Source organism: Trichechus manatus, unplaced genomic scaffold, assembly GCF_000243295.1.
Source record: "Trichechus manatus latirostris isolate Lorelei unplaced genomic scaffold, TriManLat1.0 scaffold00018, whole genome shotgun sequence".
Taxonomy (NCBI): domain Eukaryota; kingdom Metazoa; phylum Chordata; class Mammalia; order Sirenia; family Trichechidae; genus Trichechus; species Trichechus manatus.
In genome coordinates, this window is record NW_004443954.1 from 12,204,638 (window position 1) to 12,218,890 (window position 14,253).

A 14,253-nucleotide genomic window follows, 5' to 3' on the forward strand; every position below is an offset into this window, starting at 1 on the left:
TCATATGCTACCTCCTGAAATGGTTGAACATCGACCAATTCTTTTTGGTACAGTGACTCTGTGTTCTTTCCATCTTCTTTTGATGTTTCCTGTATCGTTCAGTTTTTTGCCCATAGGATTCTTTAATATCGCAACTCAGATTTTACATTTTTTTCCTCAGTTCTTTCAGCTTGAGAAATGCTGAGCGTGTTCTTCCCTTTTTGTTTTCTAACTCCTGGTCTTTGCACATCTTATTTTAATATTTTACTTTGTCTTCTTGAGCCTCCCTTTGTAACCTTCTATTCAGCTCTTTTTACTTCATCTTTTGTTTCATTTGCTTCAGCTACTCTACATTCAAGAGCAGGTACCATATCTAATTTCATTTATATATCCAATTTCTCTTGCATAGTACTTTACAAATAATAAATTATATATAATAAGTACGTATTTGTTGAATTTTATACCAGATTTAATTGTCATGTATTAAAAATGCATGTGTCTTGTTTTATTTCTAGAGGCGTGGAGCAATTTCCTATGACAGTTCTGATCAGACTGCGTTGTACATTCGTATGCTAGGTAAGCATTATTTATTTTGTACCAGTATTAGTTAATTTTGCTATCATATATTGTTATTTGAAGCAGTATTATCTTTCGTAAGATAGCCTTTCATCACTGTTTGTAGCAGAAATAATCTATTATATTGAAGTTTGGAGTCTGGAAACCAATATTAATATGATATGAATACAGAGGAGTATTTAGAGTTTTAGGTAATTTAGACTTCTGTGGCTTAATAACTGGAACATATTCATTAGTACACGTTTTTAAATTGCATTTTGAGTATTCTTCATAGGAGATAAAGAGCCTTCGATCTGTAGAGTTATTAAATATGAAAGAAATGAATGCCAGCGTGGACAAAGATGAGATCATGAAATAACTGATCAGCTCATCCTATCACTGGATGTATTTTATTCTCATTTGGCTGGTGAGGAAGACCATTGTCTTCCTCTAGTTCTAGTACTTATTTGTGATACATTACTCAATTCCACATGGTAAAATGAATTTGGATGTGTATATATATGCATAATTATTTCTCTCTTCCTCTCTTTGTTGCCAGATTGTCTCTCCATCCACACAATCTTTAATCCCTTGCATAGTATTGATGTTAGTGAAAATGTACTATTAAACTTCCAGTAGACAAATTTACTCATCTTTTCTTAGAGGTGTCTTCCATGACTTCCCTCGTCATGTTCAGAATTTCTCCCTCGAGTTCTATGATTCTGAGCCATCCTTATTCTTCACCTACTTCTCTGTTTTTTTCTTTGCCTCCTTTACTAATTCCTTTTCCTATTCTTAAGCCTAAGTGTTCCCCAAGGCCCTGTCTTTACTGTTCTTCCATCTCCCCCTACCACCTCTTTAATTTACCTTGTGTATTTTATTTGCCTTTGCAAGTTCAACCCTCAATTCTGTTCAGCACTATTACATATTTTCCCCATGTCTGTTCACCCTTTTCCTCTTTGCTGTTTCCATTTCTCTCTACAAACATGTGCAGGATTCCTCTCTTATTAAAACAGAGCTTCACATTCTTATTTTTAACTCTGTAGAACATCTCTGGAGTCCTGGTGGCACAGTGGTTAAGAGTTCGGCTGCCAACCAAAAGGTCAGCAGTTCAAATCCACCAGCCGCTCCTTGGAAACCCTATGGGGTGGTTCTCTTCTGTCCTGTAGGATTGCTATGAGTCAGAATCAACTCGATAGCAACAGGTTTTGTTTTGTTTTTTAGAACATCTCCACCTGGGTGTTTTATCGGCCCCTCAAACTTAATATGTCTAAAACTAAAGTCTGATTTGTGTTGCCAGATCTGTTCATTTTACAGACTTCTGCTATCTCAGAAAATGTACCTCCATTCTTTTAGTTGTCAGGTCAAAAACTTTGGAGTTATTCTTGACTCCTGTTTCTTACACATGCCATGCCTAATTCATCAGTGAGTTCTGATGACTGATAACTTCAAAATATATCCAGAAACTCACTATTTATACTGTTACCACCCCAACTGAGGCGGCAGTTTTTGCCATTTATTGTAGTCGCTCCTTAAGTGTCTCTCTGCGTCTTCCTGTGTGCCTCTCCTCTATTCTAGTCTATGCGGGAGGGCGGACCTTTTCAAACATAAATTATATCATCTTACTCCTCCATTCAGAATCCTCCAGTGGTTTTCCATCTGACTCAGAGTACAATTTAAAGTTATTATAATGGCCGACAAAGTCCCAGTCTGATATGGCCCTACCACCTCTCTGACCCCACTTCCCACCAGTTCCCCTCACTTCAGTCCAGCCATACTGGCCTCTTTGTTCGTCCTTGAATGTGCCATGCATGCTTCTGCCTCAGAGTATTTATACTTGCTTGTCCTGATGCCTGGAAACGTCTTCCTTCTGATACCCATATGGTTCACTCTTCACTTCCTTCAGGACTCTTCTTAAATGTTGTCTTTTCAGTGAAGCGTGCCTTGACCATACTAATGAAAAACAGGTCACCCTTCCCTTATGCCTCACTTGCTATTCCTGTCACCTAGCTTTGTTTTTCTTGGTGTCATTTACTATTATATAGCATGAAATTATTTGTTTATTATTTGTCTCATCCAAGATAAGCTTCATGAGGACAGGCACTTGATGTATTTTGTTTACTGCCATATTTCCAGTGCTTAATGTGTTGTGGGTGCTCAGTCAATATTCGTTGTTGTGTAAAGAAATTTCCACCTGAGAGAAGTGATTAATCATTGTGGAATGGAGTCATGGTAGATGAAACCAGCCTTGAAGGAGATGATAGCCTTATTTAGAAGAGTAAGTAGGAGAGTTTTCTGGGCAAGAAGAATTGCAAAAGCACGGGGCTAAGGACTGTACACTTAAAGGTTATGAACTTGGAGGCTGGGGAAGTATGTGGGAAAAGCACTGAGCTTGTAAAACAACATGTGTACTACTGTTTCATGAGAAACTATTTGTTCTGTAAGCCTTCACCTGAAATACAATAAAATATTTTAAAAAAAGCAAAAAAAAAAAAAAAGCACTGAGTTTGGAGCCCACAGAGCTAGGTTTGAATCCTGGCTCACTCCTTACACCAGCTTTGTGACACGGGGCATATTACCTAACTTCTCAAAGCCTCAGTTTCTGCATCTGTAAAATGGGAATTAAGAAACCTGTCTTGGTTAGAGGAGTAAATAAGATAATTCCCGTAAGTCACATAAAGGAGTGGTTGGTACATGGTTGCTGTGGTTATGTTGCTGTATAGAGAAATAGATCTGAAAGTCATGTAGGTACAAGTAAGAACGTACTGAGCTTCTGTCTGTAAAGAACAAATTTTAAGAACCAACTGAAGGTCTTGGGTATAATGAGAAAAGAAAAAATTGATCAAATTAAACACTTAGGGCAAAATATTTAGCGTTTAATTTTCTACTTATTTATGAAATTATAAGCTGCGTGAGAATAGGTAAAGTATTTTCTATTTCCTCATATCCCTTATAGTCCCTAGTATAGTGCTAAACCACAGAGTAGACAGTTAATAAATACTTGCTTCTTGTGGTGGCTTTAAAATTTTTTGTGCTGAGGATTTTCTGTCTCATGTAAAATAGATTTTATTTCCCAGTGGCTTTTTTTTTTTTAAACTCCATGTGAGTAATAAGATGTTAAATTGATTTATCATACACTTTACTCCTCTTTCTGAGGCTAACTTTAAAATATGTGTTATAATTCTTATTGTTGGGGAAGATTAAGAAAACCTCCTTGTCTAGCCTTAGCACTCAGTAGTGAACATTTGTAAATCCCTTCAAATTTTATGCTAATGTAGCTTATACTTTTAAGCACAATAAATCAGCTCTTAACTACTTGTCCCATGTATATTGTTAGTGGGCCATTACTTCTGAGTATGATACCACACAGATTTTTGTTGCATCTGAGAGCTTCTTCCAAAATAGTAGCCTTCTAAACTTATGTTTTATTCTTGATTCTGCCCAGGAGATGTACGTGTAAGGAGTCGAGCAGGATTTGAATCAGAAAGAAGAGGTTCTCATCCATATATTGATTTTCGTATTTTTCACTGTAAGTGCTGCAAACAAAATATTTCTCTCAGACTTACACTAAACTTCAAATCTTCATAAAGTTATATAGTTTTCCAAAGGACAAAAATAATATGAAAAAATTACGTGTTTGGGATGTTTCAAAAAAATAACTGGGTTGTGATAAAATGATATTTTATTCCTAGATTAAGTTTGTAAGCGTTTAGATATAATTAAAAGAGAAAGATATTATAACATGAAAACTGATGTAGTTTTCATTCTCCTAATTGAAATGTGAAATTACTTTCGTACGTTTTTTCTTTAAAAATATTTTAAAATTTTGTTTTATTCCAAATGCTTTCCAGTACTACATCCAATTTTTCTGGTAAATGATATTTCATAAAGGTATTTCTTAGTCTAATAAAGTGTTATCCTTTCAGTTTATTTGAAAATGATTGGTGGAATGCGTATAGTGAATGTATAATGGAGCAAAAAGGAAAAAACAGAACTTTTAAAGTTCTTAAATATAAAACACATTAAATCTGTTTTTGGAGAAGTCCCATTTCTGGTAATGCTGAATAAAGTAATTTTGTTAACACTCCAGCTGAAAAGAATTAGAAAAACTGGACAAAGTGTATGAGACATATACTTGAATGTATCAGAATGCTTTTAAGGCAGAGAGATGAGCCTATATTTCAGGCCACTTTTCCCCAAGTAGCATCTACTGATTTTGGGAAAGGTAGATGTGACTCTGAGCAGACTCTTAAGGTTAGAAAAAGAAAAACAGGCATTCAGAGCCCACCAAGGTTGGGGGCTTGGTATTGGTTAACCTTCCATGCTTAGCTTTTAGCCCCAAAGTGCCATGCCTTAGAAATAAATCCCCACTTTGTAATAGCTTGATCACTGATTAGATTAAGGGGTCTATGACTTAAGTACCTCTAGCCACATGCTAGAAGTAAATATAAATTCCTCTTTGGAGGAAGATGACATCATCCTAAGTCTCAGGTTTACATTTTTTATATGCATTGTCAAACACTCATTTAAAAAACAAAAAGGCACAAGATGATGTGACCAGAAATGAAGGGAAACAACAGACAGTAGAAACAGATCTATGGAAGAGCTTGATAATGCTGTTATTCTACACGGGTTTTAAAATAACTAAACAGTTATGTTCATGGGTGAAAAAAAGACAGGACTGAGAATTGCAACAGAGAACTGGAAACTGAAAAAAAAAAGAAAAGAATCAAATGGAAATTCTAAAACTGAAAAATATCATACCTTAAATAAGAACTCAATGGGAAAAAAATTGACAGCAAATTAGAAATAAATGAAGAGAGAATTAGTGAACTGGAATATAGATAAGAAAATACTTAGAATGAAACACAAAGAGGCAAAAGGATGAAAAATACAAAAATGACATATGGAATGTGTTCTGATTATTTATTGCCATGTAACTTTTAAGAATTTTGAAGGATCTAGGATTTTATTCTGTTTGCAAGCTAATATGTTAGCCTATTAATGCTTCATGGATGCTGGAAGAAGACACAAGACTCCTGGGTCAGAGACAAAAGACTTCATTATTCATAGCAAAGTAAGCAGCATGAGCATCATATCGGGTCAGTTCCCCTTGCCCTCCAGGCCCTACAGCAGCAACATCCATGGGTCCAGGTGGATGCTGTGCACACAGTGAGTTTTTATTGCAGCTGAGGAACAACAAGCTTGGGGAGTTTACTCCTTTTATAGTAAGTCAACTTTTTGTTCCAGACAGAGATGTTACCTCATCCTTCAAGATTGCTAGCTACAAACACAGCCTTGAGAAATGGTCCAGGTAAACAGCAGTCAGGGCCTTGCATTCTAGGCACACCCAGCAAGAATGTACAGGACACTCAAGGCCTGTGTTACCTCATCCTTCAAGGTTGCTAGCTACAAACACAGCCTTGAGAAATGGTCCAGGTAAACAGCAGTTAGGGCCTTGCATTCTAGGCACACCCAGCAAGAATGTACAGGACACTCAAGGCCTCCGTGGCAGAGTACCTTTTCCAATGATAACAAATGATCCTAAAATGGCAACTTTTTTTTTAATGCTCATGATTCTGAGAGTCAGGAATTCTGTGAGCTTTGGCTTGTCTGTGCTCCACAGTGTCTCAGACTTCAAGGCCCAAACAGCTGGGGATGTCTGGAATGGCTCAACTGGGGCCATATATCTGGAGGCTTTGTTCTTTTCTATGTGTCATCTCCTGGAGCTCTGACACCCACGATGGCTCCTGCACTCATGTTTGGTGCCAGGGCTGGGGTGGTTGGACTTTTCTGGGCTGGCAGCATTTGTCTCAAGGTATCTGGGCTTTTTAGATGGTAGCTACCTTCCCCCCAGAGCAAGTATTCGTAGAGAGAGTGTTCCAGAGATAGGAAATGTAAGAGCTTCTAGTCTCTTAAGGTCTGAGCCTGGAAAACATGCAATGTCTCTGTATTCTTTTGACCAATTATACCACACAACTTGCTCAGATTTAGGGAGAGAAAACGTAGACCCCACCTGTCAAGGGAATGTTGTTGTTGTTAGTTGTGTCAAGTTGATTCTGACTCATGGTGACCCCATGTATACAGAGTAGAACTCCATAGCATTTCCAAGGCTGTGACTTTTCAGAAGCAGATCGCCAGGCCTGTGTTCCAGAGTGCCTCTGCATGGGTTTGAACTGCCAGCCTTTCAGCTAGTAGTTGAATGCTTAACCGTTTGCACCACCCAGGCAGCTTTGTCAAGAGAATAGGGTCAAAAAATTATTAATCTTCAATTCTGAATCTGGCATAAAACACTGAAATGTAATTAAAGTCTCAGAAGGAGAGGAGTGAGAGAATGTAGCAGAAGCAGTATTCAAGGAGAAAATGGCTGAGAAATCTCTAAAACTTAGTAAAAGACATTAAGCCACAGATTCAAAAAGTATTATGAATCCCAAGCAGAGTAACATAAAAGAAAACCACACCTAGATATATCATAGTAGAACTGTGAAAACCAAAGTCAAAGAGAAAATAATAAAAGTGGGGGTGAGGAAAGTGAGGGGAGAGCATATTACTTCAAAGTAGCAACAATGAGATTGCCAGAATAGATTCTGTTTCAACAGAGACAAAGAAGCTAGGAGACAAAGGAGATGCCTCCAAAGTTCTTGAAAAAGAAATAAATAACTGCCAAACTAAAATTTTATTCATAAACTCTTTGAAAGAATAGGGAAAAAAAGGACACACTTCATAACTTGTTATGCAAGGCCAGCATAACCTTGATACTAAAACCTAACAAAGACATGACAAGAACAGAAAAGTATTGCCAATATCATTCGTGAATATAGATGAAATATCCTAAATAATATATTATCAAGATAATTCCAGCAAAATATCAAAAGAATAATATATTTTGACCCAATTTGTATTTTTCTAGGAAAGTAAGGTTGGTTTAATATTCAGAACCAGTCTATGTAATTTACCACATCAAAAGAATAAAGGAGAAAAGTTGTGGATATCCCAATAGATACTAAAAAAAAGTTTGATACAATTCAGCATCCAGTATTTGGCAAAAGTTTGAGCAAGCTAGGAATAGAGAAAAACTCGTAATTTGATACAGGGTATCTACAGAACCTACAGCAAACATTGTATTTAACAGGATAGTATTAAAACTTTCTCTGAGATGAGAAATCAAGGAAGTCTTTTATTACCTTTTATGTTAACAATATTGTTTTGGAGTTCCTAACCAGTACAATAATGCAAGAAGAAGAAATAAAGATATAAGGACTGGAAAAGAGGAAGTAAAAGTGTCATTATTTATGGATGACATGGTTGGGTTCTTAGAAGATTGAGATAGTGAGTTTAGCAAGTTTTTTGGATGCAAAGTCAATATGCAATTGCATTTCTATAAAGCAGCATTAACAAAAATTAAAATATATGTCATTTATATTTACATCAGCAAAACATGAAATAACTAGGTATAAATCTAACAAAAATGTGCATGATTAAACAAAAAACTATAAGCCATTATCAGGAAAATTAAAGAATACAAATAAATGGAAGTATATATTATTGTTCATGTATTGGAAGGTTAAGTGTTTTTAAGATAATAAGTTTTTCTCAAATTGATCTATAGGTTTAGTGAAATCACAGTAAGAAACCTGGCAGGTTTTTTCTTTTTCTTTTTTATGATAGAGTTGACAAGCTGATTCTAAAACATACATAGAAATGGAGATAGCCAAGACAATCAGGAAAAAGAAGAACCAAAGTGTAGGATTTACTCCTGCCAGATAGCAAGACTTACTATAAACAATAATAATTAAGTCAGGGTGATATTGGTTCAAGGACTGACAAATAGTCTAGTGGGACATTATAGAGAGTCCAGAAACAGACTTTCAAATATATGAGTATTTGATTTATGAAATGTGGTAATACGTGGGAAAAAGGTAATCTCAACAAATGGTGCTAGGTCAATTGAATATCTATATGGGAGAGAATAAAAAAAAGAATCTTGACTCCTACCTCACATCATACATGAAAAAATCAAATTTTGGTGGATTAACTTTGTCAAAGTATGCTGGTAAGATAAAATGAGGAATGAGAATTAATTAGCAATGTGGAGGTTATTGGTGGTGGTGGTGTTGGGGAAACCTGATGATTAAGGGATTTAAGAGAGAATAGGAAGAGAGGAATTTGATATAGCAAGTATAGACAAAATAGAGTTTTGTTGCAATGGAAAGAGATAGGCAGTTGACAGTGGAAGTGGGATCACTAAAGCTAGAAACAGCAAAGCTAGAAAATTAAAAGACCTCACTACTTGGAAATTTTTAAAAATCTGAAAGAAATCCTTGGGTCAAAGAGGAAATGGAAACTGATTTTTTAGACTATAAAGAATTACAGTTAAAGACTACACGTGAAAACCTCTGAAATGCAGCTAAGGCAGTGCTTACAGAAAAAACGCTTACATTCATAAGTGAGAAAGAAGGAAATAAGTGAGGTAGTCCACCTCAGGAAATTCTGAAAAGAGCAATAAAGCACACCTGTGACAAGATGAAGAAAAAATAATAATAAAGATAAAAAATAATTATTAGAAAACTAAAGTAAAAATAGAACTACTAGATAAAGTAAAAGCTGGTTCTTTACCTGAAACAACCTGCTAGTGAACTTGATCAGAGCCTAAAAGGAAGCTAAATAAATACTCAAAATAAAAAATAAGGGGGAAAACTTCTCGGATATAGAGGAAATTAAAGAATGAAAAGAGACTACTTTGCTTAACTCTAAAAAATAAATTTGATCACCTATATGACATGAATAATTTTCTAGAAAATTATAACTTACCAAAACTGAATGCAGAAAGGATAATCTAGAGACCCTCTTGGGGGTCTGTGAAGTTAAAATTGTTTTCATAATAATGCCAAGACACTATTTGCTTTTTTCACTCATTCTGTCTCAAGTTTAGAGTGGAGTTTTCCAGAGGCTCTATGATGTAGGATAGCTGAACACATTGAACGCAGAAGCAGACAGAAAGGCGTATCTAGCCAGACATTAAAGAGATTTGTAAAAATGTAAAACGGTACTGAAATCTTTTTTTGTTTTGGGAAATATAGTTAGTTTTTAATAAAAATGTTATCTATGTTAACATGTAATGGGTACTGCAATTGTTAAAATAATAAAAAAATATTTTAAAATTTTGTTTTTGAAGGCTGTAACTCACATGAACAAAAGCTCTTTGGGGTAGTTAATAATTTTTAAGAGTGTAAAGGAGTCCTTGGAACCACCATGTTAGATAAAGTTGCATAAGAGTTACCTCTCTATAGTCTCATGTCCAGAGATTTTACAGGCAGATTCTTCGAGATCATTAAGAGTGATAATTTTAAAGCACTGTAAACTTTTTCAGATTACAAAAAAGGAACCATTCAAAGTTATTTTTATAAAGCAAATAAAAGTTTATAGGATAATATTCTCACTTTAAATGTCAGTGAAAATCTTTAAAAATAAATTAGCAAAAAGAATTCTAACAGCATAAAAGAATAATACTCCAGCCCTAGTGGAGTTAGTTTCAGGACAGAAAGCAAGGATGGTTCAATGTTTATGTGTTTTCTGTAACAGTACAGTAGAAAGTGGTAACATTGATTGCTTCCAGAACTTGAGTGGTGACATAGGTGGGAAGGAGACTTTGTTGTATACCTTTTGAATTTTGATTCATGTCAGTGTATTACTTGGTGAAAAGTTTAAATGAAATATATTTTTTAATATTATAACACGTAAGGATTGGCTGTGAGTGGGGAAATCAGTAAAAGAGTTAGGTCTGAATATTGATATTAATATAAAGAAAAAGCATATTGATATTAATATAAAGAAAAAGCATAATTGTATTTGGATTCTCTAGTATACATCTGTCTTTTGCTGAATTAAGTGAAATGGACGATTTGAAAAATATAACCATTGTAAAGTGTTGGAAGTTTTAAATAGGGGGACATAATAAGACCTTTTGGTAGAGTAGGGGAGTTGGAAATAATCGTATTGCTGGAAGTAATCTCTGTTGTTGTTAGTTGCTGTTGAGTCAACTCCAGCTCGTAGAGACCTTATGTTAACAGAGCGAAACGTTGCCTGGTCACTCACCATCTCCATGACCTTTATTTAATATGTTTGAGCCCATTGTTCAGGCTGTTGTCTCAGTCCGTCTCACTGAGGGTTTTCCCTTGTTTTCGTTGACCCTCTACTTTACCAAATGTGGTGCCCTTTTCTAGCGGTTGGTCTTTCCCGATAATGTGTCCAAAGTCCACAAGACAAAGTCTCGCTATCCTCACTTCTAAGGAACATTCTGGCTGTATTTCTTCCAAGCCTGATTTGCTTGTATCTTACTGAGTTAAAAGAGGAAGTCTACCTTCTAAATCATTACGAAACCAGGAGCAAATAATGTAAAATCTAAAGGACAACATGATAGAAGTAAGACAAACATACTATGATAGTAATAAAGATTACATGGGTTAAATATTCCTTCTAAGAGGTAAAGATGCTTGGATTGGATAAAAAATGAAATTTAGTCAGAAAGAACGGTTGAAAATAGCATGAAAAAGAACCAGACTTGAGCCTCTGGGGACCTCCACTTACATGCTGATCCACCAGCGTGGATCCTTTGTAGTACATTCTGTCAGAACAGTGGAGGCAACTCAGCTGTTAGAGCAGCAGACAGTGCTGTCTGCCTTATGGAGCTGACTGTTTATGATAAAGGTGAGAAAAGCCTAGGACACTGAAGTTGTAGTTGGAAATTGGCTGTCACTGTAGAACTGGTCCTGTAGTTACTATAAAACAATAATATCTCTCTTCAAGCCAAAATAGTAATATAATAGTTTTTTAATAGACAAAAAATGATTTATGTTTTACTGCTGGTATAATAAGTTCTGTTTATCACACTGCTCAGAGTATTTAAAAGAAACTGTTTTAGTATAGTGTGTCTTGTCAGATGTGATCTACTCATGGAGTGCACATGTGCTCCTGCTGTGACTAAAGCTCCTGTGCGCCATCTTCAAGCCTCTTCTTCTTCAGCTGACTTCTTGGATTGTCCTACTTTGCCTGAACTTGCTGTCTGCAGGAGTCAGCTTTTAAAGTTTGTCTTTCATTTAACCTGAGGCTTGACTTTATGCTGCAGAGTGAGCTGCCAGGGACTTTATGACCAGCAGGACTATAACTTCTTTCCAGCTGTGAATCTCAAAGTTTCCTGCTATTGGTGCATTTCATTTCCCCTTGCACTAGTTGAAGCTGTAAGGGCTTTATTTATGTGGAGAGCACAGTTGTTCTTCTGTACCCCTGTTTTCTCACGGAGTGCCTTTGGATTAGGAAGCTTTGTGACTCATGCCACAAACTCATTCACCTCCTATAATCTCTGATTTGGCAAAGGCACCCATGCTTATGCAACTTGACAGGATGGGTTTAAACTCCAGGGGCGCTGAAGCATTGAAAAGATTATAATGTATCCTTTCCCTTGTATATAATTCAAAATAAGATTTTGTTTTTCATAATGACACCAAATTTACATGCATGCTGAAATTAAAATAGTTTCTAGATTTTCTGATGGCAAATCTGAGTAAAGGGTGTATGGGTGTTCTTGTATCATTTTTATTTTTGCAACTTTTTATAAATTTGAAATCATCTCCAAATAGAACGTTTTAGAAGTATGGTATTATTAAATTACAAACTTATTAAAAATCATGGGTTTATATCCAGATCACACATTTGTTAATGAACTGGTTGTTTATAAAGAACTGAGAGAGTTCAAATTTTATGAAGACATTTTGAAACTTGTTATTTGCGGTTACAGAGGGTGGAAGGATTTTGATGATCATCAGTCCTTTCTGCCAAGACGTGTTTCTCAAAGATCTAATATAAATCTGCAGTCAGGGTTAGTCTGGCAGGTGAGTTTCAAGGACTCTGCTTTAATCAATAAATTCTACTATAATTTTTAAATTAAATCTTTCCTGAAATGATATGTAGGCACTTCCCATTCTTAACTAGCTTTTTGTGTGTCTTTGATGTTTTTAGTAGACCGTTCATGCTGATCTGTTGTGAATTTAGTTTTGTCTTGATTCTGTGGGACAAGAAATCAAAGAATTTCCTCAGATATTCTTTCTTACGAAAGAAGTTTTTCAAAGCACTTTATCTTTGCATTCTTATCAGATTAACTATATCTTTTGTATTGTAGTACAAAGGATAATGTTTATCATACATGTTTACATAGTTTATAAATTTGAGGAAGGTATTTCTCTCATAAGAAAGTCTTGTGGACATCTTCAGAGGATCCCATATTTCATTTTAGAATGACCAGAAACATTCCTTGGGGTATAGTTTGAAAATAATATTTTTTGCCTCAGAGGAGTGTTCCGTTTTGTGATTTAAACAGAATATACGTATCAGTAGCAAGTCTTACAATCTTTATTTATATCTTTCTATAGGTTAATAATATGAGGTGCTTGTGTTTATTAAGAAATTTGAGAGATATTAGCTTGTTAAATATACTGCTAAAATTTTCAGATGCTCACATTACCCAAACATTTTTATCTGACCTGAAAAAAGAACTGTGATTGCTTATTGAACAGAAAGTATGGTTTCTGGTCATGCAGTTGAAAAAGTATCACAACTAATCTATAAGTATTCACACTGTGCTAGTCATTGATGATTTATTTTGGTAAGAAAAAGCAAAGATCATGCTCCATGTTTAACTGCTTAGCCCTTTGTCTGCGCCCCAGAGCTATTCATGGACTTGTATTGGTGTTGAGGGCTACAGTATTAGCAGCAAATCAAGTAGCTAGCTCTTCTAAATACATGATCATTTTATATACATTGTTTTTTTTTAAAGTGTTGATCAGACTTAGTTTTACAGTTTTTATACGGACAGTTGATTAGTTTCTGACCAATATTTAAACTGCTCCAAAACCCACTGAGAAACTTTTTCAACTCTTATCCGCTTTTTGAAAGATGCCTAGCCCTCAGACCTGCCCTCTGTCTGGTTATTACTGACAGTAAGTGACAGATTTCTGGTCCTGCATTTAATAAACTGATTCTTGATGGCCTTTATTCAACTAATTTTAACCTATTTAATCTCCTGACCATATGCTGTGAAAATTCTGTTAGAAGTTTGAGTTACCTAATAATGATGAGCAACATAGTGCTAGCTAACAAATTTAGAGGAAAAGGTAAGAAGGGGAGAGAAGAAAGAAGGGAAAACGAGAGGGGAGTTGACTGATTAGAGAGAGTGAGAAACTGGCAGATGTTCTGCTTACCCCTAGCTTAACAATGTAGAGTGGCGTACACCGAAAGGTGACCCAGAGCTTGTTTCTCCCTGTTTGCTCCTGAGCATCAGTCCTTAGACAGCTTCTCCTCACCACACGTTCTCAAGCTTCTGCTTTCACTTAGCTCTATAGAGATAACCAGGAGACTCCCTCGTTCCTATTTCCCTCTTTGGAGTAACTCGGCGTACTTTCAGCCAGCTGAATTAAGAGCCCCAAATATTCCTGCAAAAATTTCTCTCTGTTGGCTGAAACCATTCCCAAGGCCAGCTCTTTAGACAAAGATTAGACTGGACTGTGGGACATAAAGTGATACTCGTGAAGAGTGTGCTTCTTAGCTCAAGTAGATACATGAGACTAAATGGGCAGCTCCTGTCTGGAGGTGAGATAAGAAGGCAGAGAGGGTCAGGAGCTGGTTGAATGGACACGGGAGATCCAGGGTGGAAAGGAGGAGTGTGCT

General features: G+C 35.9%; 1 protein-coding gene across 2 annotated transcripts in view; it reads left to right on the forward strand.

Annotated features, from left to right (window-relative positions):
* PDE7A (phosphodiesterase 7A) overlaps positions 1–14,253 on the forward strand; it is a 137,465-nt gene that overhangs the window by 83,895 nt on the left and 39,317 nt on the right. For both annotated transcript variants that reach the window (XM_004372558.2, XM_004372559.2), the window contains exons 2-3: positions 495–555; positions 3,980–4,063. In XM_004372558.2, the coding sequence (XP_004372615.1) occupies positions 495–555; positions 3,980–4,063 (145 nt within the window). The remainder of the gene's footprint in view (positions 1–494; positions 556–3,979; positions 4,064–14,253) is intronic.